Source organism: Cladosporium halotolerans (genome assembly GCF_011745625.1).
Source record: "Cladosporium halotolerans strain TM138-S3 chromosome Unknown Sca14, whole genome shotgun sequence".
Classification (NCBI taxonomy): domain Eukaryota; kingdom Fungi; phylum Ascomycota; class Dothideomycetes; order Cladosporiales; family Cladosporiaceae; genus Cladosporium; species Cladosporium halotolerans.
Window position 1 is genome coordinate 1 of NW_027191465.1, and position 24,814 is coordinate 24,814.

The 24,814-nt window shown below is 54.1% G+C and overlaps 11 protein-coding genes across 11 annotated transcripts; 2 read left to right on the forward strand and 9 right to left on the reverse strand.

The window, feature by feature from the left end:
* Positions 1-1,874, reverse strand: WHR41_05150 (uncharacterized protein; the record flags this gene model as incomplete). The annotated part of the gene is made up of 3 exons (XM_069373755.1): positions 1-343; positions 394-1,626; positions 1,675-1,874. Coding segments are annotated over 3 exons (1,776 nt in total), but the record flags the coding sequence as incomplete, so codon positions are not given.
* Positions 1,875-3,149: 1,275 nt separating this feature from the next.
* WHR41_05151 (uncharacterized protein) lies at positions 3,150-3,824 on the reverse strand (the record flags this gene model as incomplete). The annotated part of the gene is made up of 1 exon (XM_069373756.1): positions 3,150-3,824. One exon carries the CDS (start codon positions 3,822-3,824, stop codon positions 3,150-3,152), a length of 675 nt encoding a protein of 224 aa, XP_069229494.1.
* A 183-nt stretch (positions 3,825-4,007) lies between these two features.
* WHR41_05152 (uncharacterized protein) lies at positions 4,008-6,672 on the reverse strand. The gene is made up of 3 exons (XM_069373757.1): positions 6,487-6,672; positions 4,514-6,433; positions 4,008-4,447 (listed from the first exon to the last, which is right to left on the reverse strand). Exons 1-3 carry the CDS (start codon positions 6,507-6,509, stop codon positions 4,279-4,281), a joined length of 2,112 nt encoding a protein of 703 aa, XP_069229493.1. The 5' UTR covers positions 6,510-6,672; the 3' UTR covers positions 4,008-4,278.
* Positions 6,673-6,889: 217 nt separating this feature from the next.
* Positions 6,890-9,363, reverse strand: vma-1 (V-type proton ATPase catalytic subunit A). Its single transcript, XM_069373758.1, has 3 exons — positions 8,150-9,363; positions 8,050-8,093; positions 6,890-7,993 (listed from the first exon to the last, which is right to left on the reverse strand). Exons 1-3 carry the CDS (start codon positions 9,276-9,278, stop codon positions 7,037-7,039), a joined length of 2,130 nt encoding a protein of 709 aa, XP_069229492.1. The 5' UTR covers positions 9,279-9,363; the 3' UTR covers positions 6,890-7,036.
* Positions 9,364-9,452: 89 nt separating this feature from the next.
* Positions 9,453-11,015, reverse strand: WHR41_05154 (uncharacterized protein). The gene is made up of 2 exons (XM_069373759.1): positions 10,732-11,015; positions 9,453-10,679 (listed from the first exon to the last, which is right to left on the reverse strand). Exons 1-2 carry the CDS (start codon positions 10,790-10,792, stop codon positions 9,523-9,525), a joined length of 1,218 nt encoding a protein of 405 aa, XP_069229499.1. The 5' UTR covers positions 10,793-11,015; the 3' UTR covers positions 9,453-9,522.
* A 19-nt stretch (positions 11,016-11,034) lies between these two features.
* On the forward strand, positions 11,035-13,045 carry WHR41_05155 (uncharacterized protein). The gene is made up of 2 exons (XM_069373760.1): positions 11,035-11,418; positions 11,472-13,045. The coding sequence occupies exons 1-2, from the start codon at positions 11,368-11,370 to the stop codon at positions 12,612-12,614; spliced, it is 1,194 nt and encodes a 397-aa protein (XP_069229498.1). The 5' UTR covers positions 11,035-11,367; the 3' UTR covers positions 12,615-13,045.
* On the reverse strand, positions 12,642-13,553 carry WHR41_05156 (uncharacterized protein). The gene is made up of 3 exons (XM_069373761.1): positions 13,272-13,553; positions 13,118-13,207; positions 12,642-13,064 (listed from the first exon to the last, which is right to left on the reverse strand). The coding sequence occupies exons 1-3, from the start codon at positions 13,528-13,530 to the stop codon at positions 12,694-12,696; spliced, it is 720 nt and encodes a 239-aa protein (XP_069229497.1). The 5' UTR covers positions 13,531-13,553; the 3' UTR covers positions 12,642-12,693.
* Positions 13,554-15,425: 1,872 nt separating this feature from the next.
* WHR41_05157 (uncharacterized protein) lies at positions 15,426-16,529 on the reverse strand (the record flags this gene model as incomplete). The annotated part of the gene is made up of 1 exon (XM_069373762.1): positions 15,426-16,529. One exon carries the CDS (start codon positions 16,527-16,529, stop codon positions 15,426-15,428), a length of 1,104 nt encoding a protein of 367 aa, XP_069229496.1.
* A 2,101-nt stretch (positions 16,530-18,630) lies between these two features.
* Positions 18,631-19,962, reverse strand: WHR41_05158 (uncharacterized protein; the record flags this gene model as incomplete). Its single annotated transcript, XM_069373763.1, has 1 exon — positions 18,631-19,962. One exon carries the CDS (start codon positions 19,960-19,962, stop codon positions 18,631-18,633), a length of 1,332 nt encoding a protein of 443 aa, XP_069229491.1.
* A 470-nt stretch (positions 19,963-20,432) lies between these two features.
* Positions 20,433-23,261, forward strand: WHR41_05159 (uncharacterized protein). Its single transcript, XM_069373764.1, has 3 exons — positions 20,433-20,790; positions 20,848-21,002; positions 21,065-23,261. The coding sequence occupies exons 1-3, from the start codon at positions 20,775-20,777 to the stop codon at positions 23,138-23,140; spliced, it is 2,247 nt and encodes a 748-aa protein (XP_069229490.1). The 5' UTR covers positions 20,433-20,774; the 3' UTR covers positions 23,141-23,261.
* On the reverse strand, positions 23,203-24,538 carry WHR41_05160 (uncharacterized protein). The gene is made up of 2 exons (XM_069373765.1): positions 24,077-24,538; positions 23,203-24,022 (listed from the first exon to the last, which is right to left on the reverse strand). Exons 1-2 carry the CDS (start codon positions 24,514-24,516, stop codon positions 23,386-23,388), a joined length of 1,077 nt encoding a protein of 358 aa, XP_069229572.1. The 5' UTR covers positions 24,517-24,538; the 3' UTR covers positions 23,203-23,385.
* Positions 24,539-24,814: the final 276 nt, after the last annotated feature.

The window sequence follows — 24,814 nt, forward strand, 5'->3', positions numbered from 1 at the left end:
CACATGACGCGACATGAATATGAACATAGATTTTTCCCACTGCACATGACATGAACATGGCAAAATTATTGGACATGACTGTCGGTGTACTCTCTGGACACTAGGCGTGTTCTTAGCCTTTATGGCTACTTTCCAGGCACCAGCCGTTTCTTCACTATCGCCCGGGCGCATGTGAAGAACGTTCGGCATCGTCCGAAACAGCCCTGCCAGCTCGATAGGCTGATGTGTCGGGCCATCTTCTCCCATACCGATGGAGTCGTGTGTCGCCACATGAATGACTTGTAGTCGCTGCAGAGCGCCCATTCTCACGCTTGGCGCAGCCCACAGGTAAAACATGAAGAACCTAATTGATGTTAGCAGTGCCCGTCACCACGAAATTGGCATTTGACTTACGTGGATGTAATGGGGATAACCATGTTGGGGTGATAGGCGGCAAAACCGTTGGCAATGGCCGCCATTGCATGCTCACGGATACCGTAGTGGACATACCGTCCAGCGTAGCTACCATCAGCAACACCATCTGCCTGGAAAGTCTGCTTCGACTTCCACGACATGTTGACGGACGGAGCCAAGTCAGCTGTACCGACCATGAAGCTTGGTACCTTCTCAGCAATTGGATTAAAAACCAGACCCGAAGAAGCACGGGTCGCGGTGGCTTTCTCTGGGAAGGTTGTGGGAATAAGAGATTCCCAGTCTTCTGGGATCTCGCCGTTCAGGCGAGCTTGGAAGTGAGCACCAAGCTCTGGGTATTGCTTCTTGTAAGAATTGAGCAAGCTGTTCCACTCCTGAACCTGTTTCTCGCCCTTTGCAGGCAGGTCGGAAAAGAACTCTCGGACTTCCTCGGGAATGACAAAATGCTCCTCCGGGTTGAAGGCGTAAGCCTTCTTCATGTTTGCTACATCGGCAGCACCGAAAGCGGCTCCATGGGCTACGGCTTGACCAGCAACAGCACTTCCAAGACCGATTATAGTTCGTACGTTGATGAAAGTCGGTTTGTCACTTGTCTTCGCGCTGTGCAGGGCCCGTACAAGGGCAGGAACATCATAGCAGCCGTCCTCCACGTCGATTACTCGCCAGCCACACGCTTCCATCTTCTTGTTGACATCCTCAGTGTTCGTAATGTCGACTGTACCATCGCAAGTGATCTGGTTGTTGTCATAGATCACAGTGAGATTGTTCAGCTTCCAGTGGCCTGCGAGAGAAATGGCTTCCAGAGCGACGCCCTCTTGCAGACATGCATCGCCGACCATACACCAGATGTGATTCGATACAACGGGGAAGTTCTCACGATTGTAGGTTGCGCCGAGGTGTTTGCCAGCTGCTGCCATACCGACGGCATTTGAGATGCCTTGTCCAAGAGGGCCAGTAGTGACTTCGATTCCTTCATGCTCGATCTCCGGGTGACCAGGGCAAAGAGCGTCGTATCTCTTTGAGTGATAAGACTTCAATTGCTCAAAAGTCATGTCCTTATAGCCTGTCAAATGGAGAAAAGTGTATTGGAACAAGCATGTGTGACCGTTAGAGAGCACAAATCTGTCGCGGTTGAAGAAGTCCGGTGAATGAGGCGCATAGCGCATGGTGTATTTCCAAAGAGCTACGCCGATGGCTGCCATACCAATAGCACCGCTAGAAATCGTTAGCAATGCATGAGTCCCATGTACCGTCGTGACTTACCCAGGATGACCACCACCGAACTGTTGACACAAATCGGCGATCAGTAGTCGGAAGCTCTGCAGAACGAGCGGGTGTTTGCTTTGTGCATCGTTCGTCGCGGTTTTTTCAATGATCTTGTCGGCAGCGACGTTACCATAATCTGTGCTGCCATTCTGCGTTGCGTGAGAGACACCGTTCGTTGTGCCGTTGGAGACTGTCATGATGGGCAACAGAAGAACGAAGAAAAGAGATGATGGTGCAAACGGCGTGGAGTCAAGGCAAATGAAAGAAAGGAGGACGAAGATACATGGATACCGGGAGGGGAGCTAATGTACTTAGCCAGCCATCCAAGGGCGCATCGCCCACTGTAGAAATACCGCCATTGTCGAGAGGCCATATAAGGTAGGAAACTGAAGGACTTAGCTGGCACAGCAGGTGGAAGCGCTGTGAGGCCTGCGGGTCAGCGGCAATGCTTGCGAAATGCGGCAGTCCAAGCGCTGCTCCACGCCAGCGCATCTGCGCTTCGACCTGCACTGCTTCTATCGTTGAGCGTCGATGGAGCCCAGCTCTTCCGCCACAGGCGACCACCGCCGTCCTCAATCATGCGCCTGGCAAACCCTGCCACTTTCGGTCGAATTTGAGGTCGTTGGATCGGATATCCGAACGCGGTTGATTTACTGAGTCACCGCAGACACTGCGTCTATACAATACGTCATGTCAATAGAAGCTTCCAAGTCGGCATGCTGTTTGATTGAACTTCCATTCCATGTTCCGTTGCAGATACAATGTCAAGTTCGCCACTCAGTGGTCAGATCATGTTCACGGCTTGACCAAAACTCGGTAGATCAGACATATGATGAGAGCTTCCATTTGTCTCCGTAGTGATGACTTCTGCTGTCTCGTGCTAGCGGCTCGAGGAGTGGGCGAGTGAACATAGTCATCATCGATCACTAACTTCTGGTGCGGGCTCTTGGTATTGCGTATGATTACGAGTATCCAAAAGTAGCCTTGTGCATTTCCAAGCAGATCAAGTGCATGGGGTTGCTGACACGTAAGGGCCATGGGTCTCTGATTGTAGAGCATTGACCTGTCATGACAACAGAGAGGCCAGGGCTCTTCTGAGTAACTGCCTACGACTTGAATGATCACCACGAAATGCTGGCGTTCCAATTCTTGTCCAGCGACGTGGACGCGATGGGATCTCAAGAGCGCGGTGGTTAATGCAGCGGACGGGTCAATTGGCCGGGTTCCCTCCGTCGATGAGGATGCAGGTGGGAGTCACTCCAGACGCCGTCCGGTGACGCGCGGCGGTTGCGCTCTTCAGGAACCCAAGGCTTAATTGTTTGTTCAGCAATCGTGTTCATCGACCGGTGCGTACTCGCGCGCCACGGCGCTGCTCACGACTCACGGCCCTCACGGTGACATGGCCATGTTTATCACATGCAGCCAGTGCCAGGGCTTTGCGATGTGTAATCCCATAACCTCCTTCGATGTTTTCACTTCACATTCCCGATATTTCTCGGCACTGCGCCTCCAGCAACAGCATTCGTGCCCGCAGCCTCACTCAGAAGCTTTCCATTGCCAACACCTCTCGATCCTCCAAACTTCCCAAAAACCCTCATGGCCGGTAGCACACTCCACTTGGCAAACCAAGGCGTCGCCCAAACACTGAGCACCAATCTGACCGGCAGCAAAACCTTCGTGACAGCCCACGCAGTCGCAAGCTCCACGACAAGCCTCACACCTCCTTCTCCCACACCCCACCAACCAGCAGCATTCCCTCCACCCTCAGCACCAGTAGCCAGCCTTCCCCTCTCCTCATCATCAATCCAGCCCTTCCGCCTCGCATACCGCCCGAACTTCTCTACGCCCTCCTTTACCAGCTCGCCCTCGGCGAACCAGCTCGGCAGCCAATCGAAATAGTGGAACGCGGCCGTCAAACCGAGCAGTGGCACGACAGCCGTGATTTCGTGCAAAAGGAGGAAGGCGGTGATGTGCGAGACGGGAGCGGAGCGCAGGGGGGTCGTGTAGCGGCGGAGGAAAGGTGGGAGGCGAGACTCAAGGCGCGAGATGCGGGATTGGGATTGGGCGGTGCTTGTTGATGAGAGGCGGAAATGGTGAGGTTTGCGGAGGCCATGCTGCCTGAGGATGGCGAGTGGACGAGACAGCATGGCGCAGGTAGGCTGGAGGGTAGGACGTAAAAGTCGTGTGAAGGTGGACAACCTAGTTCATTGGGTCGTTCATCTGGGCCGAAGTCCGGAAGTCTTGGCGGGGCATGTCTTCACGTCGGTGGTAACGGAGACGCGTCACAGGTCTCTTGAATTATGATGTGCTCACGGAGAAAAGTAGCAAGATGCGATGTGAGAATGGACTGTTAGAGTCATAACAATATCCCTCATACAACAAAAGCGCTAAGTAGAACACGGGATATCAAAAAGCAGCCCGGGTAGTACAATCTCCCATCCTCGCCACGGCAAGGAACAGTAGTTCCTGGAACAAGACCTGTCTATTCTCTTGTACGCGCCATATGCTTGCAACAGACTTCTTCAAAAAATTCGACTACAGCCTGCTTCAGCCCATGTAGTGATTGCTGCCCCTCTGTAACAAAATCGTACCAAAATCGGTCTACTGAACCTGGCTGACAATCTCGCTCGCTCTCGACAGACTCTCGACCATCTGCTGGCATTCCTTGCGCCTGCGGACGGTGTAGTCGGACTCTTGGAGAAGGTTGTCCATGTCCTGCTGCCTGTACATCTGCTCGAGCAGCTCGCGCTGCATGTCGTCCTTGGTCAATCTGTGCAATCTGTTAGCTTCTTCACTCCCCACTTTGCTTCATAACGACAGCAGAGCTCAAACTTACTGCACGAGGTTAAGCATGATAGCTTTAGGCACCATGTCGATCATGGTTCGCCTGACAATGTTGTAGTAGCTGGTAATGAGGAGCTTGATGACTTCAACTTCCTGTGTCTCCTTTTCGCTCAGGGTGCCGGAAGCCTTCAGAGTTGGCGGAGGTGCCTCCATGGCTGCCATCTTCTTCTTGTTCTTGCTAGCGAAGAAAGAACCAAAGAACCCAGAGCCATCCTGTCCATTCATGTCCAGACTGGGACTCGCGCTCCTAGTCGGGCCTGCGCCTGGAGGAAGGGGCTTGCCGGTCTTGGGGTCGACCTGTACTGGCTTAGAAGCGTTGTGGCGCTCGTTCACGATGGCCATGGCACGGTGGCCGTTGAGGAAATCGGGATGACCAGTGTTGACATAGCAGGCCTCCATCGAGACGAGATCCTTGACAAGCTTGTTGGTAGGGTCCATGGCTTTCTTAAAGAAAGAGATCACGACGCCATGGAAGCGCTCCTTCAGCTGGGGATATCTGCGGAACAAGGGCTTGTTGAGAAGCTGGCTAAGGATGCGGACAAGCTCATCGTAGACGAGTGACACACACTTCAGTGAAGGCTCCTCTAGACGCTTAATCTGCTGCTTGACGATAAGCTCGAAAGCCATCGTGCCGACGAAAAGAGCGGGTGAAGAGCCTGACGAGTTGTAGAGGATTGTGCGGATGTCGATGTCTTTGACCTGGTCAAACGGATCGACCGCCTTGATACCGTTGGAGTAAAGCTCGTGGTAGACAAATGAGATACGAGCACCTCCTGACAGCTCGATAGAAGAAAGCTCGGTGTTGTTGCCCTCCAAGACGGTTCGGTACTCGTTCGAGAATTCCGTGATGATGTTGAGGACGATGTTGGCGCTGTTGCCGAGCATACTATCGCCGAGCTGCGAAAGCTCAGCACCGTACTTCTGCAGCGACGCCTGAATTCTAGCCTTGATATCGGGCAGAGTCTGTTTAATGTGCATCATGAGGATCAGGTTGAGTTTCCGGGCGAGGTACGGAGTACCACAGTATGACGCCTTGTTACGGTACGCGCGGTGATTCTCGAAGAAGTTCTTCTCGGCCTCCAGCGCAGAAGAAATCGCCCTCTTGTTCTCAATATCCCTCTGTCCTCTGTTGACAACCGGAACGTATCCCAGTCTCAAGGGAATGATCCTGCCCGCAAGAATGTCCACAACGTCTGTACCCTCGTCCATCAAGTCGACCTTCGTAAGCACACCGATTGTCCTCTGACCTTCCGGATCCACTTCTCTTGCCAGCTTCAGACCATCCGAGTTCGCCAAATCTGTGTTCGCAGCTGTCACGGCAAGCATGATCGCATTGGGCTTGCTGATCTGCTTCAGCACCATCTCCCTAATCTGCCTCTCGATGTCGCGGGGCTGGTCGCCAACCGGCACCTTGGTCAGACCAGGCAAATCCACGAGTGTGAGGGTGAGCACATTGGGCGAGTAGATGCGCAAGTTGATCGGGGCGGGTGAGATGCCAGCGTTGCGGCCAGTCTTGCTCTCTGTCTCCTTGACGATCTCATCGCGGATCTTGTTGAAATCGTAGAACTTCTGGCCAGGAATGTGCAGGAATTCGCCCCACTCATCGGTGTTGCTAGCAGCGTCGGTGGTCTTGATCTCGTTGTCGCCGTTCGGCTCACCGTTCTCTTGCTTGTTGCTGGAGGCGGCCCGGTTAATGAGCTGCAGCACGAGCGGCCGGCGAGTGACGATACCAGTGCCTCGGGGCAGGAAGTCGCGGCCGACAATGTTCTCGAGTACGGAGGATTTGCCGCTGGATTGTGATCCGACTACGACAATCTGAGGCAGGTCGATGGGGTTCTGGACGCCGACAGTGGTGAAGACATCCTGCAGCTTGTTGACGAGTGTGATAAGGCCAGGGTCGTTCACGTTGATCCTGCGCTTCATCAGTCTGGGCTTTATGCGGTCCGCATTCCTATTGTATCCTACGCATTAGGGTTTGTTTGAGCCATCTTAGGCCGCTCTCCTGATAGCACTCCGTCCACGTAAGATCTGGTCTCTAACCGAGCGCGCTGTCAGGCTCTGGGGGAGATGTCGCAAGGATAGTGTTGTGAGATACTGCGACGGCTGGGGGCAGGCAGCGGTGATGTGGTGGTGGGTGGGTTTATTCTTCTGCCTGCGACAGTTGGGCCTTGAGCATGCGCGCAGCGACGTATACACGCCAAGCTGTGGCTCAGCAAGCGCGAGCGAGCCAGTCCGAGCGCCACGCAAGGGTTCAATCGTCGTCACCCCTCCGCCAGCCTTCATCATCCCCACACTCTGCTGAGGAAAGCGGGTATGTAGCGGCTCGCATCTCAGCATGGGATTGCAGCATGAAAGCATCCCAGAGTAATAACATCAGGAACATATGGTCAATAACCGAATGCTACATGTGAATGTAGACTTCCCTGAGACAGTCTATTGATCGCTATGTACGGCGCCGCAAATCACACGCCCAGAACAAAACATAACAACTGGAAACATCAATACCGTACATCCCCTACTCGTCCATCACGCTCGCAAACTTCTCGTTCATCTGTTGCAGCAGCTGCTCGTACTTCTTGCCGATAGCCTCCTCACCCTCACTGGGCAGCTCGAACTTCATGCTACGCAGCTGGGTCTGAATGTCGGCAGTCGCCTCGCGCACCTTGGACCAGTTCTGGCCTTGCGAGATGGCCTTTTGGCTCTCGTCATGGAAAGCCATCATGTTCTTCATCATCCACGAAGTCTTCCACAGCGGGCAGTATTGGTCGTAGTCCGAGTAACCGTTCTGCTGCAGGAAGTCCTCCTTAATGAGTGTTGCCACGTCCAGGGTAATCTTGTCGCTGTCGCCAAGAGCAGACTTGCCGACCAGCTGCACGACTTGGTCGAGATCCTCAGAGGTGGTAAGAAGCTCCTTGATCCTGTTGGACAGGACAGGGAAATCGGGCGCTTCCTTCTGGTAGAACGGCTGAAGCGAGGTGAGGTACTTGGTGTAAGAGGCCGAGGTGTTGATCGAAGGGAAATGCTTGCGCTGAGCGAGCTTCTTGTCGAGACCCCAGAAAACCTGGACGATACCAAGAGTGGAGGTGGTGACAGGGTCAGAGAAGTCACCACCGGGAGGGCTGACGGCGCCGACAATGGAGACGGATCCGTTCCTGTCGGGCGAGCCGAGAGCAGTGACGCGGCCGGCACGCTCGTAGAAAGAGGCCAGCTTGGCACCGAGGTAGGCGGGGAAACCCTGGTCAGCAGGCATCTCACCGAGACGACCAGAAATCTCACGAAGAGCCTCAGCCCAGCGGGAGGTCGAGTCAGCCATCATGGCGACGTCCTTGCCCTGATCACGGAAGTATTCGGCGACGGTGATACCAGTGTAGATGGAAGCCTCACGGGCAGCCACGGGCATATTAGAGGTGTTGGCGATCAAGCATGTACGCTTCATGATGGGCTCTTTGCGGCCTTCGACGTCAATAGTGAGCTGTGCGTGGGGATGTTAGCATGTGCTGCAAACTATGTTTCGAAGATGAAGCTCACCTCGGGGAAATCCATCAAGACTTCGGCCATCTCGTTTCCTCGCTCTGATGACAGTGTTAGCAAACGTTGCAGAGCGCGCGTCCAGGAGAGAGTAACATACCGCCACAGCCAACATACACAATGATATCACTGTTCGAGAACTTGGACACAGACTGAGAGATGACAGTCTTGCCGCAGCCGAAAGCACCGGGGATACAGACAGTACCACCCTGGACAGACGGGAAGAGAGCGTCGAGCACACGCTGGCCAACGATGAAAGGCTCGGAAGAGGAAAGCTTGTCCGTAGTCGGGCGCGGGACACGCACCGGCCATTCGTGCATCATGCTGTACTCACTCTTCTTGCCCTCGAACTCGATCTCCAGGATGTTGGTGTCGACGGTGTAGGAGCCCTTCTTTGGCATCTTGGTGATGGTACCGCGAGCGCGCGGAGGCAGCAGAATGCGGTGGACATTCAGCAAGCTGTTCTCCCAGACGGTACCGAAGCAGTCACCACCAGTGATGTGGTCACCCTCCTTGAACTGGTCGCTGGGGGTGAACTCCCACTTCTTCTCGCGGTCCAGACTGGGCACGTCAATGCCTCTGGGGATGTAAATGCTACCGCTCTCGTTGCTGATGCCCTTGAGCGGACGCTGAATACCATCGTAGATCGTCTCCATGAGACCAGGGCCGAGCTCAACGGACAGAGGCTTGCCAGTGCGCACGACGGGGTCGCCCACCGTGATACCAGCGGTCTCCTCGTAGACCTGGATGGTAGCCTTGTCGGCATCGATGCGGATGACCTCGCCGACGAGCTGCTCGTTTCCAACCTTGCAAAGCTCGTACATGGCGCATCCGATCATGTTCTCGGCGATAATGACGGGACCGGAGATGGAGAAGATGGAGCCATGCTCCTGTTCCTCGGGGCCCTTGGAACCCATTGTGGCGGGAGGTGTTTGTTGTTTCTTGGGACGCGGGGTTGGCTGGTCCAAATACTCTTCCTCCGACTCTTCAATGACAGGATCCGGGGTGTGTATCGACGAGGCAGCTGGACTGGCGGGGAGGGCTATATCAAAGGGCGCGGGAAAGCGAGGCGTGTGCGGGCGCTGCGGTTCGTCGTCTGGACTGTCGTCGGGGGAGTCGATCTGCGACCGTGAGACGGGGCGGGTCGGCGAAGTCCTTGAGGTGGCGGCAATGAGATCGAGAAAGGAAGGTCTCGATCGCAGTTGAGGTCGTGGACGGAGGCCGAGCATGTACCAGCTGGTGGCAGTAGTGGATGTCCAGCTCGCGAGGCGCTGGGAGCTTCGGCTTCGGCTTGGCCCCGTCGCTGCTGCGTGTGACGAAGCTGGGTTGGCACGTGCGTCTCGCTTTGATTTGATTGATGCTTTATGTTTATTACTGAACAACATTGACTCAAGTAATTGAACTCTTCTTCATGCCTGTGATGCATTTACTTGGAGCACTTATAAATGTTCGACTTCGATTGAACGTTCGACACTATAACTTCGATCTTCCCACTTTCTCAACAGATTCCAATCCTCCCTCCCGCACGTCATAATGCCTACCTCTACTCCATCCCATCCATTGCGCAAGAACTTCTTCTCCACCAGCTCCCGGCCTTAATCCCTTTGTCGTCCAACCACTACCTTCGATTCCAATGCCTTGCCCCTCAGCGGCAGGTCTGCCCTCGGCCTCGCCATCCTGGATGGCATACCCCGGGGAGCTCTTCAAAGTAACGATAGGCCTCTGATCGAACCCAGCCTTCTCAAGCTCCGCCTGCTCGAAGACTGGCGTGCAACAAGCGTCGGTACCGTCGAAGATACCTTCCCACTCATCCCTCGTCCTAGACTTGAAAGTCTTCCTAAACAACTCTCGCATCGCGGGCCAAGTCCGTCTGTCATCCCTCTTCCCGCCTATACGTTTCGCCTCAATTCCCATTCCTTTCAACAATGCAGCGAAGAACTGCGGCTCTAGTGCACCGACAGCCATAAATCTCCCGTCCTTTGTCTCATACGTGTCGTAGTACGGGCATCCTCCATCGAGCACATTTGTCCCTCTCTCCCCGTTCCACATGGGCGTCTTGGCAGAGAATCTCGGCATGCTCGCCATGAACGAGCTGCCGTCAACCATGTTGGCTTCCACAACCTGCCCGAGACCCGTTTTCTCGCGCTGCAGCAATGCGAGCAGGATCCCCATGAAGCAAACCCCGCCTCCACCAGCAAAGTCACCAACGATGTTGCCCGGCGCGTATGGCTTATCGCCCGCTCGGCCGAGCATGCTCAGCACACCCGCGACAGCGATGTAGTTGATATCGTGTCCGGCCATATCCTTGTATTTCCCATCTCGCCTAAAACCGGTCATGCGCGCCACGATCAGCCGCGGGTTGAGTTTCAACAACAGAGCGGGATCGAGGCCGGACTTCTCCAGCACGCCAGGTCGGAAGGGATCGATGAGGATGTCGATGCGTGGGATTAAGGTCTTAATCAACGCTAGTCCAGAAGGCGACTTGAGGTTCACGGCGATTGAGCTCTTGCGGCGGGTGAGCTGGTCGGCTGTCGGAGGCGGTGGGCTTGGTGTGTGTGCAGAGGGGTGGGCACGGTCGATTCGCAGTACCGTGGCGCCAAAATCTGCTAGGAGGAGGCCTGCAAAAGGGCCTGGGCATTGTGAGACAGAAGTATGCGTAGAAGGTGGTGGAGGGGATCATACCTGGCGCGAGTCCCGCGAACTCCAGCACACGTAGACCATGAAGAGGCGGTGATTGTGTCATTTTGACCAGAATTTTTGGTTTTTCTATGGCATAAGAGCCATAAGATGAGAGCAGTCTACATGATCACGTCTTGTACTGCGCCGAAAGACACAGTCTAGGGGCGAGGGGAGAGCTGAATGCATTAGAGGGACTTAGCCGCGGCAAAACAGAAGCTCAGCTCGTCCACGGCGTCTTCTCCACAGAACGTTGGACCGAGACATCCCCATCACCTCACAATTGCGGAGGTGAAAGTCAAGAGCTTGCAGACACACTGAAGGGAGTCGACAGTATCCTAGTCTGGTATTGTTTGGCAGAGGTTCAAGTCTACAGCTCACGACGCGTCTGAAGGATTCCCTTCCTTCGTGCGTCATAGCAGCGTCCAGTCTGTCTGTCTGCTGCCTACACTACTCTGCACTAAAGCGAACGGTCAGTCGAAGCTCTTTCTCAGATGTAGGTACTTATCTCGGCTCCCATTCTATGGTTTACGATTTCTTCCATTACCGCCATCGTCCACATTCCATCAGTTGGCGAAATAGCCAGACCTCTGCTTGCCGTTCCCAACATTGAAATCTATACGCCCAACCTCTACGCCCAACATGATTTCCATCGAGACCAAGGGAAACTTTTTCTATCAAGGAGACGAGAGAGTATGGCCATTCAACGTATTTGACCATATCTCCTCGTAGGCTGACCGGAACAGTTCCTCATCAAAGGTGTCACGTACACACCCAGGAAACCCCACGTCCGCCCATTTACCGAGGAAGCATACATCGACCCGTTGAGCGAGGAATGGCTGCCGGAGCTACGGAAAGACATTCCATACTTCCATGAGCTGGGCATCAACTCGATATTTATCTGCCATTCCGACACAACGAAAGCACCGGACGCCGCTTTGAAAGTCTTACAGGATGCAGGCATCTACGTTCTGCTGGAAATCTTTACAAACGTCATGAAGCGTGTTCCCTTCAGTGTTGATCTTTCGGACACGGAAGAAGAACTCGACATGGCACGTCTGTACTCACAAAGCATTGTCCGCAGAAACCTTTTCCTCGTCGACCAAACCGCCAAATTTCTTAACGTGCTCGGCTACTCTGTGTCCATGACCGGACTCAATGGAAGGGGCGAGACACGTCTGGCTGCTGTTTGCAGAGCCGCAGTCCGCGACGTGAAGCAGTACCTTCATCTGCGTGGCGGGCGTACGATCCCAGTTGGCATGAACTTCTCTGTCATTCAGGGCCCAACCAGGCAAGCGGCACCGCGTTTCATGGCGGCAGGTGCTCCCGAAGAGAGGGTAGACTTCTGCTCGTTTGGCGTTTACGACTGGGTAGGACCATCAAGCTTCCAAATATCGGGCTACAACTCGATGGTAGAGTCCCTGGGGCAGTTGCCAGTGCCCATGTTCTTCAACCAGTACGGTGCTGCTGTCGGGAGGAGCCGTGTCCTCGACGAAGTCGAATGTCTGTTATCTCCTGACATGACGGGCGTGTTCAGTGGTGGTTTTTTCCAAACATATGCCTACACTGATCCAAAGCGAGACCGCAAAACCAGTGTTGATGAAGATGGTGATGACGAGGAAGATTTTGAGGTACCCGGGGGCTACGATTTAGTCAATGTCACCGAGGATGGGACGAGAGCACCGAAAGCAGACTTCCAGAGGTACAAGGAACGACTTGCGTCTGTTTCCAGCAAAACGTCAGAGCAAGTGATCGGTCAGCATGAGAGGAAACATTATGAAGATTGGCGAGGAGTCTTCAACAATGCACCTGGGGTGGGGGCGAACGGTTGGCTCGCACAGCTTGGCGACGTACCGCCTTTCCCACTCGAGTGGAGTCAAGTCCTTTAGCGACAAAATTAGGATCGAGCGCAAGAATAGTTCAAGAAAAGTTGATTGCAATTACGAGCGACTAACAGATCAAAAATTGCTAGTTCTTCTTATGGTGGTTCAACTTCCTCAAATCTTCATCGGGGTTCATCAACAAGACCCGCGAACCGCGGACTTCTGGAGCAGCCAACAACATCTCATAGACTTTGGCAAACTCGGACGACTTCGTCACGCCGTGCTCGACGGCATCCGCGTCGACTTCGACTCGGAAGGCAAGGTATACCTCATTGAAGCGGACATTTGTGTTCTCGTTCTCACGAGCAGCAGCTTTGCAAAATGGGAAGAGGGCCCCTTGGGTCATGGCCGGCAGCACGTACAAGGCCATGTCACCCTGCGCCCCTGTGCAGATGGTCCAAGTACTTGCCGGGTTGTTCTGCTCGAGCAGGTACCCGATGGTGTCTCTGTAAGCGACTGGAATATGCATCAGCTTGTGGAACAGTAAGAGTTCAGATGATGTTGCTCACAGAAGTTTGCTTCGAACATCGAGTTCAGATTCTTCCGCAAACGCTCGGTAGTGATGCCTTGAATTGGATCGGCAACGTATTCGCCGCCAACTATCGATCGATACATTGTCAGCATGTACATATTGCACCGAGGAAAACGATTCGAGAAGCCTACCACTTGACCAGACGTGCTGGAAAGCCGGGAGCTTGCCAGCTCGGACCTGATCGACAACGCCTTTGATCGCAGTGTCGGAAAGTACATCAGCTTCGACTGTGGTGATCCCCTTGTCAGAACCAATGAACTTGAACAATTTGTCCGCCGACGCTTGAGTGCGCACGACGGCCAAAACGTTGCGGCCAGTGTCAAGGGCAGCTTTGACAGCAGCAAGGCCGATGTTGCCGGTCGATCCTACAACGAGAACGGTTTCAGGCATGGTTTCGAAATTGAGACTGATTGTGAAATGTACTATTGCGCGAACGAGGTGCTTCGATCATCGCAGGCAGTATGAGCTTTATAAGTTGTACGCGGGTTTCAGAACTTAAATCTACCATCACCTGATCGTTTGTCATGTGTAGAAGCTCCGGGTTTGCACTCGCCTGACAATTTGTAAGCAACTTCGTCTTCACAATTGTAGTGGTCGATTCTGGCAGAGGATTTCCCTTCCTCAGAAGAGGGTTGATGGCCACTTCCTTGGTGTCTTGGGAGGATCGCTGGTTTAGGAAGGATGCAAGAAACCGGCTCTATAGGCCAGCCTTCCTCACCAATCAGCGGGCGACAAGAGCGGATAGCCCATCCACCCGAAACCCCGAGCTGACTGATGATGATTGCGTTCCCCTGTATATCGAGATTCGAGCAATAAACGAGGCATTATGATCGCAAACTCCGGATGACTAACCAAGCACACCAAGGCGTGTGGACACATTGAAGTCTTGTAGAGACGGACATAAGCTACCGTCGTTCACGATCATGACACCACCGCCATTGCCAAGGCTGCCCGATACCTATGGTCACCAACCTGGAAGGCTCGGTACAAGATCTAAAGCCTGAAGCATGGCACATTTTAGGGCCTGGTGCAAAGCGAGGGAGCGTTTAGACGTCAAACTATCGCAGCGGTGAGATACCCGGACATGCTTCTGGAAGGGTCATTCCGCCTTTTAAAAGTGAAAAGACGAGCAAGGTCTTTTTTTTTCTCATGCATCACGTAGACCTCTTTCAAGATTTGTCTTTCCGTTCTTTGACATGATGAATGCATCTCATCGGCGCGTGGCTTTACTCACCATTCTGGCGCGCAACAACGTTCCGCGCGAACGATCCAGTCCAAGCCTTGCGATCCGAAACTCAAACAACAATCCTCGTGGACTGATTCGCTCGACGAGTCATTTCTCGTCTTTTAGTCTGATCAACACCAAAGAAGAACAGGCATCCGAAAGTAAAGACTTGATCACATGGCATGCCTAACATTATGTATATATATGAGCTCGCCATCTGCGTGGGTAGCGCTGGTCGATAAGACCTTGAAATCATCACTATGTCTTTTTCCCAGGCTGAAGCTACTCTGAGCAGCAGTATGAAGGGAGACAATAACGTGTGCTCCCCCAGCGAGACCTCGCCATCGAACGATTCCGATGAACTCCAAGGGGTTGCCGATTGCCAAACTGATCAGGTTTCTCTGGCATGCCTTAGTCTGACTATCCAACATGGAAGCTTTCCCTGGCGAGACATCACGGTCCTCGAAAATGGAATTCCAACTTACTTCTGCGGTGTATCTCAGTACACACCCAATACTCCCGACATGGTATGGCACATGGGCGATAAGAGTAGCCCTGTCATTGGCCACGTCTTCATCCGCATTGGACGCTCGATTAAATGTGGTCTTGGCGCAAAAGAGACGACAATGGAATGGATTGAAATGAGGCCACATGGCTTCGCCGGATCGAAACGTTACACGTTCGAATGGAACGGGAGGATGTACGAAATTTCTCGCAGCAATTCTGGTCGCAGGAGCGGACAGTACCATGCGTTGGACCTTGAGACCCAGGAGATGATAGCCACACATTCTTCAAAGCTCAAGCTCGGGATGCGAAGGAACAAGTCCATGCTGTTTCCCGCTGGAATGGATTCAAAGCTTCAACTCCTTGTCGTGATGGGGTTCTGCGCATGGCGAGAGAAATCGAGGAGGAGAAGAAACGCAGCGAATAGGCAGCCTTACTAAGAAGCCATGAGAGCCTCGCTAATATGCTGCTGAAGTATTAGCCTCCTTCACCCTCTGACGTTCGCTTGCGAACATCGTTAGGGTTCCGTTGCAGATCTGATGACGGTACTCCGACGCTATTGTATCTTCAAGCCCCTCGCTTCACCGTAGCCATTGTAGCAGACCCCTCGAAGATTCCACTGCGAATGTCTCGGCTGCATATTTCCGGCCTTGTCTGTCGCTCGACTGAAAATCGTTTTTCCCTCGCCTCGTTCAATCTTCAATTTTGCTTCCCATAGCTTCCAAGACCACTTGCTCTCTCCTTCGTACGAGCCAAGTTGCGCCTCCTTCCACACCTCTCCATCCACAGAGACCTCAACCTTAACGACCGGTCCATCGTCACCGCTTGGCAGAGCATAGCCCTTCACAACCACCATACCCTCTGCGTCACTCTCGACCGTGCTGCCGTCCTGCGGTACCGCAACGACCGAGTTGACAGGCATCTCAATGACCGGCGGCGTGGAGCCCCAGAACCTTTGCGCGCTTTCCGAATCCACAGCATCTTCCGGCAAGACTTTGTAGTCGAAATGCATGTAATGATTGCTGCTCATCTCTCTCTGAACAGTGATGTGATCCAACCACTTGACCGCTCTTGCGCCCGCAATCCCCGGCGTAACAACGCGTACAGGGAAGCCGTGCTCGATGCTCAGCGGCTCGCCATTCATCTCCAGAGCAAGGATGACATCCGCGTCTTCTCTCATCGCCCGCGATAGAGGGATTGAAGCGCCATACCAATCGTCATCCTGGCAGGGCACGGCGTTGCATGCGAAAGCAACGTGCGCCGTTTTCATTTCTTCTTCATCAAGTTGAAGCCCAGCACGTAGCAAGATGTCCCGGAGCCTAGGCCCTCGCCAGGAACAGTTCATAACGGCACCGGCAAACCAGTCGAGACCTTGGACTTCTTTGAGAAGAGTGCGCATAGTGTGGCGACGGTTGCCTGCACATTGTAAAGCACAAGTAACTTCATGCTGAGGGTAGTCTTTCCGAAGATTGGAGATGGACAGCGAGGCAGATGCGGAGACTAATCCGTCGAGACGGACGCGATGTGTGTCTTCTGATATCTGCGGTTGAGGGCAATGGTTACGGTCATATGGCCTGAGATCCTTGGTGGTCAGAAAGGAAGAGATCAGCGAGTGGAGACCAGGTTCGCGGTTCAGTGGTGTGCTAGGTAGCTGAGGCATAGTATCGAGAAATGATGGTAGTTCGGGCAGCGCGTTGGCCGAGACTGACTGAGGCCGGCTGCCGTGCTGCTTAGGGGGACGCAAGACGACAATTATCAAGGGTTACTGGAAGAGGATGATGCCACACCAACGCGCCCAATGAGAGATCTCCTGGTGACTGCATAGTGATAGTGCCGCCCTATGAAGGAAATGCATTCTGCTGTGATGGCTCCATCCGTCGTGGTGTCGTCATGTCCCAGCGGGGTGACAAGACGTCGCAATTCCAGTCCCTTGATGCCTTAACATCACCGGATCAAGGTGTAGCGTTCGAGGACCTGCCTGCCGACCTGGTTTCGTCCAAAACTTCGACAAGCCATACGAGTTCTAATGACTTACTATATTGCAAGGGACAGACGCCCAGGAACTTCCGAATTTCGCACCAAAGCTCCCGGGAGTCCAACTCTTGTGTGTTTCTGGCCTGCCAGACAGCATTGTGCGGGCAGGCTCGCGGGTGGCAACGATTTCAAAGCCCCATGAGATACGTTCCACCGCCGTCACCTGCGATAGCGTGGTGCCCCAATTCCAGGTCATCAATGATCATCCCGGCAGAACGCGACAGCCCCGCCTTGAGCATCATGCGTGCTGTCAGCAGACGCGCAGTGATTCTGCAGACGAATGTGTTACTTGTGAATGTTTGGAGCATCTTTGCGTTTCCGTCTCGGCAGAACAACAACTCCCGTCCCGAAAACCATCGGCGAGGGCGCAGCCACGTGGTAGTGCACAGGTACATTCACTACCTAGTATAGTGCCTTCGCCACCTACAGTGAAAGTCATCCAAGGAGCCACGTGCTTTGGCTGGCGGGAGCACCGTCTTCTTGGCATTGTGGCGGCGGAGTTTGGAAGCTGAAGGCACCTTATCAATCCTGCTTCTCAACCTCTCCTACTTGTCACCAATCGAATATGGCCGTTTATCATGCTTCCTTCAGACACAGTCGGATCCAGAGAGCAGCAGATGTGCGACGGCGTTGTGATTGATTCAGAAGTCCACCACGACCATGCACAAAAAGAGCGTCTTTGTTTATTAGCTCTCCAGCCCGGACTGTTCCGAGACCCGCTGATCTGCGCCTTGGAGAACCATTCGCTAGGGGACACACCCTCGTTCGAGGCAATATCGTACTGCTGGGAACCTGATTCGGTTTTGGTACACATTCAACTAGATGGAGTAGATGGATTCAAGATCTCTCAACATTTGGAAGCCTGCCTTCGGCGAGTGCGCCATCAGGCACAAACGAGGCGCGTCTGGATTGACGCGATCTGCATCAAACAATGCGATGACGACGTGGAAAAGTATATACATCAACGGAAATCGAGCCCTGCGTTTCGCGTGTGCCGCGGTACCCTCGTGTGGCTAGGCGACTTTGTCGAGTGGCATCTTGGTGAGTCCGAAGACGTTCCGTCTGCAGACCCGAGACTCCTGGATGTGGCACTCAAGGAAGCAATACTGGCGTGGGATTCCAGGAGCAGAACAGAGGGAAACACGAAAAGAGTGTGGTGGAGGAGGCTGTGGTGTCTGCAGGAGTTCGCAGTCTCGCCCACTGATCCGACTGTGATAATCGGCCCTTATTTTCTTGAATGGTCACACTTTGCGGAACTGGCCGGCGACGTCTTGAATCCGCTGTTCCACTGTTTCCGAAGAATGAAGACAGTTCATCTACAGTCTGGTTGTGGAATCACTTTGCAAGAGTTGTCAGATTTAACGATCAACGAGTTTGGCTGCAGCGACGATAGGCATCGCGTACCTGCTCTGGTAGGCATTCTGGACTATTTTTCAGTCCCTTCCTCGACAATCCCCCAACAAATCGACGAGAGAACATTAAGGGCAACCTGAGACACGGCATACAAACCAATCCTGCTAGACAACACAAAAATACACCTTCGCCCATATAGCCGATACTATGCTAGGCCCACGCTGAAATCTTAGCCCTGCAAACAAATCGAGATCCCGAAGAGCGCTTAAACCTGGATTCGTCATATTCCCTGAGCGTTCGAAATTCTGGATGCGTTTTGCAAAGCTGGAAGTCTATTTGAGCATCCGTTGCGTGAGTGGAAGCGCCTTCGGAGGTCACGCTGCTTCACCGGCCATGGGATCGTCTCTCCTTGCGCCAGAAACTACATCGCTTTGACTGCCAGTGTCACCAGAGTCTGTGCTCGTCAAAGCATTCTCCACTTTTGTGCCAGACGTTGGGTCTCCGGTACACATCTTCGCATAGTCGATTTCCAAGAAGTGCATCGAGCGGTTGCCTTTGTGATCAATCGTCTGTTCTTTGACCGTGTTGGCCAGCTTATACCAGTGTTCGTACCACATATCATTCGGCCTGAGCGGTAGAAGATTCCAAGACTCCATCCAGGACATTTCCCTCTCGGTTGGCGCGAGGAGAGCGTACATACGACTACGATTGGTCGGAACCAAGGCGTCCACGGGGGGTCCTACCACTTTTATGGTCATGAACCTCCCCATGTCGTAGCGTGCGTAGTCTGAGTTTTGCCTATGGTTGCTACGCAAGATGTTCCGAAACTGTTGCCAACTTTGCTGAGTTCCGACATTGAAGATAGTCAGGATTGTGGCAACAGACATTACTGTCACGACGAAAAGCTGCGATGGCAAAGTGGCTTGGCCGATGCAAACGATATGCACTCCGAAAGCTAGCCAGCCAACCCCTCTGGCGATTGTGTACATCCCTTGCCATTCTAGAGAGAAGAACTTGGCAGCTGTAGGGTCGAGCCTGCCAAATAGCTTGAGTAAAAGTCCAAGTTTGATGTGCATTCCGACCAAGCCTCCATCTGGCCTTACGATGAGGATTTTTTTCCTTTGGTTGAACCCATCCCTCACAAATCGTTGTGTGCCGCCATGGGATTGTTGCAGTTCGCCTTTGAATTTTCCATCAAACTTCTTGACATTGGCGTGAATAAGATAGTTGCGGACCAGCGTAGCCATCAGCAATGCGGCTCCGTTTGCTATACCGTACCAATCGGCTTGGAGAGCCGCAAGGGCTATCAGACCGAGGTGCATGACGGTGCCCAAAAGAAAGGCAAGACCAACATGAAGACCACCCAGCTCAGCGAAACCCCTTTGATCTTCGGCAAGCTCTATCTCCAAGAAAGAATAGCTTTCCGTCACGTAGTGAGACATCCACCTCGTGAACCAGGCGCTCAGCTCCGTATTGGTGATGCCGTCACTCAGGTTATACATATTGTGACCCGGTTCAGGTGTGGTAAAATGGTTTCCGGCCACTCGATACGCACCGAGTAGCGGCATATAGTCTGTCAAGGTATTTGGCGCGAGGGTTCCTATGGCTCGCGCGACCTCTTCTGCGCCCAAAAGAGTTACCAACCCAAGAGCATCTAGCCTGAAAGGCTGCCAATTCTTCAGGGCTTCCAGCGGTAGGAGGACCATCTTATCGGAAAAACTGTGCGAAATGAGGAGTAATCCAACGATGTTCTCATCGTGTCCGTAGCCTGATTTAACGGCAAGGCTGAGTGGGCGTCGATGCGACTCTCTGAGACGGGTTAGCTCTGTATGCACGACAGCTCACCAGTCTATGCAGCTTTCGGATGATCCTGATAAAACATTGTCACTATCAGAACGGTACTAGAGACACCCTTTTTCGCGACACGCAGGGGTTCAGAGTATTTGTCGCTTTTCGCAGAATGGGTCATGCATGAGATGGCAGCAGCCTGACTTTGAGCGGTTGTCCGTGAAGAATGCCGGAGGCAGAATCGTGCTCACCGCGGAACTATTGAAGTATCGACTTGCTTCATCACGTGGGGGTTTCTCCATCCGAGGGCCAGAGCCTGAAACTCATTCTCGGGCTTCTGGGGTAGTACTGCAGTTTCTAAAGCTGCCAAATTTCAGACCACGAGAGAACAGGCGACTTCGCGAGCGTTTTTTTCCCCATCATCAGCTCAAACAGTTTGCAACCGGTTCTGCGCGGGTCAAGAATGCATTTACCCAGAGCTCGATGGCAACCGTCCGGTGCGCTCAGCAATCTTACCCGATATAGCTCATCCATGCATGATCGAGTTTCTCCGTGTCGGCTATACAAGCGGGACCTCCATGGATGCGGGCAGTTGCCTCCAGCAGGGTTCCGCGACACGCTGCGCCTTTATTTCCCACCTGATGCGTTCATGTTCTCGGTCAATTTTTCCCTGGGACAAAATATCCCTTTCGAATAGGATTACCGGACGCATTGCTCAGCTGTCGTGAATATGAAGTTCAGAGATGGTGAGTTGGACCAACAACAAGTGCATACGATCGGGCTTTCACTGAAACTGCTTCGAGGAATGTGGTTGCCGGCGGAAGGGAAGAGGATCGAATATGCTGAAGAGGTCTATTCTGTCACGCCCTTGGAAGATGGAAAGAAAATCAGTTTGCTGTGTCCAACCACGCAAATCCGGTCTAGAGGAGACACGCTCAACAAGCCCACGATAACCATTGTAAATGCTCATCGTGACAAGATCAGTCACTGTAGATGTGAAAGCTAAGACCGTCGCCACAGGACATCGAAGCAGTAGCCGAGGGCATCCTGTCGGTAGAAGCAACCCACTGGCACGGCTCGCAGAACAAAGGCCCCCACTTCGACCTCTTCCCTTCCGGCCAGCCCGACATTGAAAGCTCTCTTGAGAATGCAACCCTTGGAACGACTCTATTCTCTGGCTCCATCGCCGCAACAGTCACGACAGAGCCTCACAAATTCGACATCCGCTTTCACAGCTCCAATGACCCGCAACACAAACTCACGTCCCTCCTCAACCGCAGTGTGGGCTTCGCATTCTCGCCCGCCACGAGTTCGCCGATGCAGACCGCCGACATGCGAAACCTGCAGCACTACATGCTCACACAGACTACCCTTGGTGTCGGCGAGCAGGTATACGGTTTGGGCGAGCGTTTCGGCGCGCTGAATAAGGTTGGGCAGCAGGTCGAGCTATGGAACGCAGACGGCGGCACGTCGAGCGAGCAGGCGTACAAAAACGTCTCGTTCTGGCTCAGCAATAAGGGCTACGGCGTATTCGTCGACGCGACGGAGAAAGTCGACCTGGAGATCGGCAGCGAGCGCAGCTGCAGAGTGCAGACCAGCGTCGAGGGCCAGCGGCTCAAGTGGTTCATCATCCAAGGCCCGACACCGAAAGAGATCCTGACCCGTTACACGCTGCTGACTGGGCGCGCGAACAAAGTCCCCGCGTGGAGTCTAGGCTTGTGGCTCAGCACCTCGTTCACGACCGATTACGACGAGGCGACGGTCGCAGGCTTCCTCGAAGGCATGCGCGAGCGCGAGATCCCTTTGCAAGTCTTCCACTACGACTGCTTCTGGATGCGCGGCTTCCAGTGGTGCGACTTCGAATTCGACGATTCTCGCTTCCCAGACCCGGCGGGGCAGATCTCGCGGATGAAACAGAGCGGTGCGGTCAGCAAGGTTTGTGTTTGGATCAACTCGTACCTAGGCCAGGCATCGCCTGTCTTCAAAGAAGCCGCCGAGAAGGGCTACTTGCTCAAGCGCAAGAACGGTGACGTCTGGCAGTGGGACCTATGGCAGGCTGGGATGGGGATCGTGGACTTCACGAACCCGGCGGCGTGCGAGTGGTTTGTCGAGAATTTGAGCAAGCTCTTCGACACGGGCGTCGATGCCATCAAGACGGACTTCGGCGAGCGCATCCCGACTGAAGACGTGCAGTGGCACGATGCGGCCGTCGACCCGACGAAGATGCACAACTACTACTCCTTCCTCTTCAACAAGATCGTCTTCGAGGCTCTGCAAGCCCGCTACGGCGCTGACCAAGCGGTGCTCTTCGCCCGCTCCGCTTGCGCAGGCGGCCAGCGCTTCCCCGTGCACTGGGGCGGCGACTGTGAGAGCACTTTCGAGGCGATGGCCGAGTCGCTGCGCGGCGGGCTCTCGCTCGGCATAAGCGGCTACTCATTCTGGAGCGTAGACATCGGCGGCTTTGAAGGCACGCCGGACGCCGCGATCTACAAGCGCTGGGTGCAGTTCGGCCTTCTGTGCTCGCACTCACGCTTACACGGCAGCAACAGCTACCGTGTGCCCTGGCTACTTGATGACGACGATACCTCGGAGCAAGGATGCAGCGCGGTGTTGCGGAAGTTCACCCAGCTGAAATGCAGGCTTATGCCGTACTTGTACAGCGAGGCAATGCGGTCTATCGCGGCGGGGTGGCCGGTGAGTGTGCGAGCAATGGCACTAGAATTTCCGGACGACCGGACGGCGTGGACGTGCGATACGCAATTCATGTTGGGGTCGAGGATTCTGGTTGCGCCAGTGTTCACTGAAGGAGGTGATGTGGAGTTTTACTTGCCTGAGGGTGCCTGGACAAGCTTCTGGGATGACGAGGATGTGATCCAGGGACCGAGGTGGATCAAGCAGCGCCACGACTTCACGACGCTGCCGATGTATGTGCGCGAGGGCACTGTGCTGGCTCTGGGGCGAGAAGGGGAGACGAGGACTGTCTACGACTGGATGGATTCGGAGAACAGAGAAGTAAAGACCTACGGCAATGTCGAAGGTGTCGAGTTCGAGTTATTCGACGCTGAAGGTCTCGTGACGGAGAAAGTCTCTTCTTAAGATCCCCTAAGGCGCGCCGGCGGAAGTATCGACATTCATGGCGATCGAAGATGTCTAGTATGCGGTCCTCGAAAGTCTCATCAAACCCTGACAAGTCGGACATCCACTGTGTGACAGTGACGATGATAGATCTTGAGCACTCGCATTGTAAGCTGCTATGCTGTAAGCGCCTCGCCATGCAACAATACCAAACGCGCAGAAAAATATACAAGGGTATCGTAATACAACCAATCGTTTCCCACGCCTCAGTTGAACACGCTCCCAGTCCCCCATCCAGTTCCAGTCAATCCCGGGCTCGCCCTGCCCTTCTGGTACAGCCACTTGCTGTTCAGCCCCACGCTGGCTCTGCCAGTTTTTCCACTAGAGCTGCTCAGCCCATCGAAATCTCCACCGAGCGGGCTGCCACGCGACGATCCAAAGCTCCCTCTCCTGCCCATATCGGGGTTGTTGGCGAGCATTTTGTCTTTAAGAGGTGAAGCCGAAAACGGGCTGCCGCTTCCAGAAGCCCTTCGCGCGCTACCAAAGGGCGAAGAAATGCTCGCATCGAGAGGACTGCCGCGGCCTGAGAGAGGGGAAGCGCGTGCCTGCACACGCATCGAGTCTGCGAAGCTGCCCGTGGAATTGATGGAGCGAGGTGTTGCGCTACGGGAATATTTGGGCGGCGTCACGTATTGAGCTTGCTCTTGCGGTGTGGCAGGGCGGCTCATGGGAGGTAGGCCGAGCGCATGGCGTTGTTGGGGTGTGAGAGGGATGTCTTCGCAGGCGTCAGGACGGCGGAAGAGGGGCGCGAGGGTGACGGCCATGTTGACTAGGAGGCCGAGGCGGAGAGTGTGGAGCGTCCAGCTTGCGTAGGGCGTGTTGCGGACAAGTTGTATGGGGATGCTGCTTGCTGTTAGGGTTGGATCTTCAACTGTTGCAGTGTCCTGGGAGACGTACGAGGAGATGTAGGGCTGAGCTTTGAGGGTGAGGACGATGACGACTAGGTTGAGCACGACAATGCGAGCATCACCAGGATTGAAGCAGCTAGCATTCTGGCGCCGCACAATCTCGTCCATACGTGGGTGTTGCCATCTTCCTGGCGTCATAATAATGGCGGGAGAGCCATTTGGTGTGCCAGAGGGAGTCGCCGGACTTTTCTGTGGTGTAAGATTGGAGATCGGATGTGCCGCAACATTCTTGATCTTGCTCGCAGGTGATTGAGCATAAGGAGTGCCAGAGGGAGTCGCAGGACTTTTCTGTAGTGTAAGATTGGAGATCGGACGTGCCGCAACATTCTTGATCTTGCTCGCAGGTGATTGAGCATAAGGAGTGCCAGAGCGCGTGAGGCTACTGGAGCTACTGCCCGAAGTCGACTGGGTCAGCGAGGTGGAGGCCATTTTGGGGGTTTGGAGAGACTTGGGAGCGTGTTTCGGTTGGAAAGGTTTCGCGTCTGGTGGTGGTCTGGTCTTTCGCTTGCTGTGTAATTAGTACGTTAGTATTCGCGTGCCGAGAGATGTCGCCTAACGCATCGCGTCGTTGTCGTCGCAAGCCCAGTCCTGGCGTGGTAGCGGTACGTGAGGTGGAAGTGCTGGCTGATGTTGCTATGCGAACGCGCCAGTGCCAGTGCCAGCCGCGGCCTGAGCTGCGAGCCCTGCTCGAGCCCTGCAGGTGGAACCTTAAGCACTCCCGCCCGTC

Coding starts and splice junctions, on each gene's coding strand:
- WHR41_05152 (XM_069373757.1), bottom strand. CDS start 6,509: ATGGCTCAAACAAACCCTAATGC. Junction 6,434..6,486: donor GCTCAAACAAACCCTAATGC/GTAGGATACAAT, acceptor GATGAAGCGCAG/GATCAACGTGAACGACCCTG. Junction 4,448..4,513: donor ATCATGCTTAACCTCGTGCA/GTAAGTTTGAGC, acceptor CAGATTGCACAG/ATTGACCAAGGACGACATGC.
- vma-1 (XM_069373758.1), bottom strand. CDS start 9,278: ATGCTCGGCCTCCGTCCACGACCTCAACTGCGATCGAGACCTTCCTTT. Junction 8,094..8,149: donor TGTGTATGTTGGCTGTGGCG/GTATGTTACTCT, acceptor CACTGTCATCAG/AGCGAGGAAACGAGATGGCC. Junction 7,994..8,049: donor TCTTGATGGATTTCCCCGAG/GTGAGCTTCATC, acceptor CCCCACGCACAG/CTCACTATTGACGTCGAAGG.
- WHR41_05154 (XM_069373759.1), bottom strand. CDS start 10,792: ATGACACAATCACCGCCTCTTCATGGTCTACGTGTGCTGGAGTTCGCG. Junction 10,680..10,731: donor GTTCGCGGGACTCGCGCCAG/GTATGATCCCCT, acceptor CACAATGCCCAG/GCCCTTTTGCAGGCCTCCTC.
- WHR41_05155 (XM_069373760.1), top strand. CDS start 11,368: ATGATTTCCATCGAGACCAAGGGAAACTTTTTCTATCAAGGAGACGAG. Junction 11,419..11,471: donor TCTATCAAGGAGACGAGAGA/GTATGGCCATTC, acceptor TGACCGGAACAG/TTCCTCATCAAAGGTGTCAC.
- WHR41_05156 (XM_069373761.1), bottom strand. CDS start 13,530: ATGCCTGAAACCGTTCTCGTTGTAGGATCGACCGGCAACATCGGCCTT. Junction 13,208..13,271: donor CCAGCACGTCTGGTCAAGTG/GTAGGCTTCTCG, acceptor ATCGATCGATAG/TTGGCGGCGAATACGTTGCC. Junction 13,065..13,117: donor GATGTTCGAAGCAAACTTCT/GTGAGCAACATC, acceptor TGCATATTCCAG/TCGCTTACAGAGACACCATC.
- WHR41_05159 (XM_069373764.1), top strand. Junction 21,003..21,064: donor ACAAGCCCACGATAACCATT/GTAAATGCTCAT, acceptor CCGTCGCCACAG/GACATCGAAGCAGTAGCCGA.
- WHR41_05160 (XM_069373765.1), bottom strand. CDS start 24,516: ATGGCCTCCACCTCGCTGACCCAGTCGACTTCGGGCAGTAGCTCCAGT. Junction 24,023..24,076: donor GCTCAGCCCTACATCTCCTC/GTACGTCTCCCA, acceptor AACAGCAAGCAG/CATCCCCATACAACTTGTCC.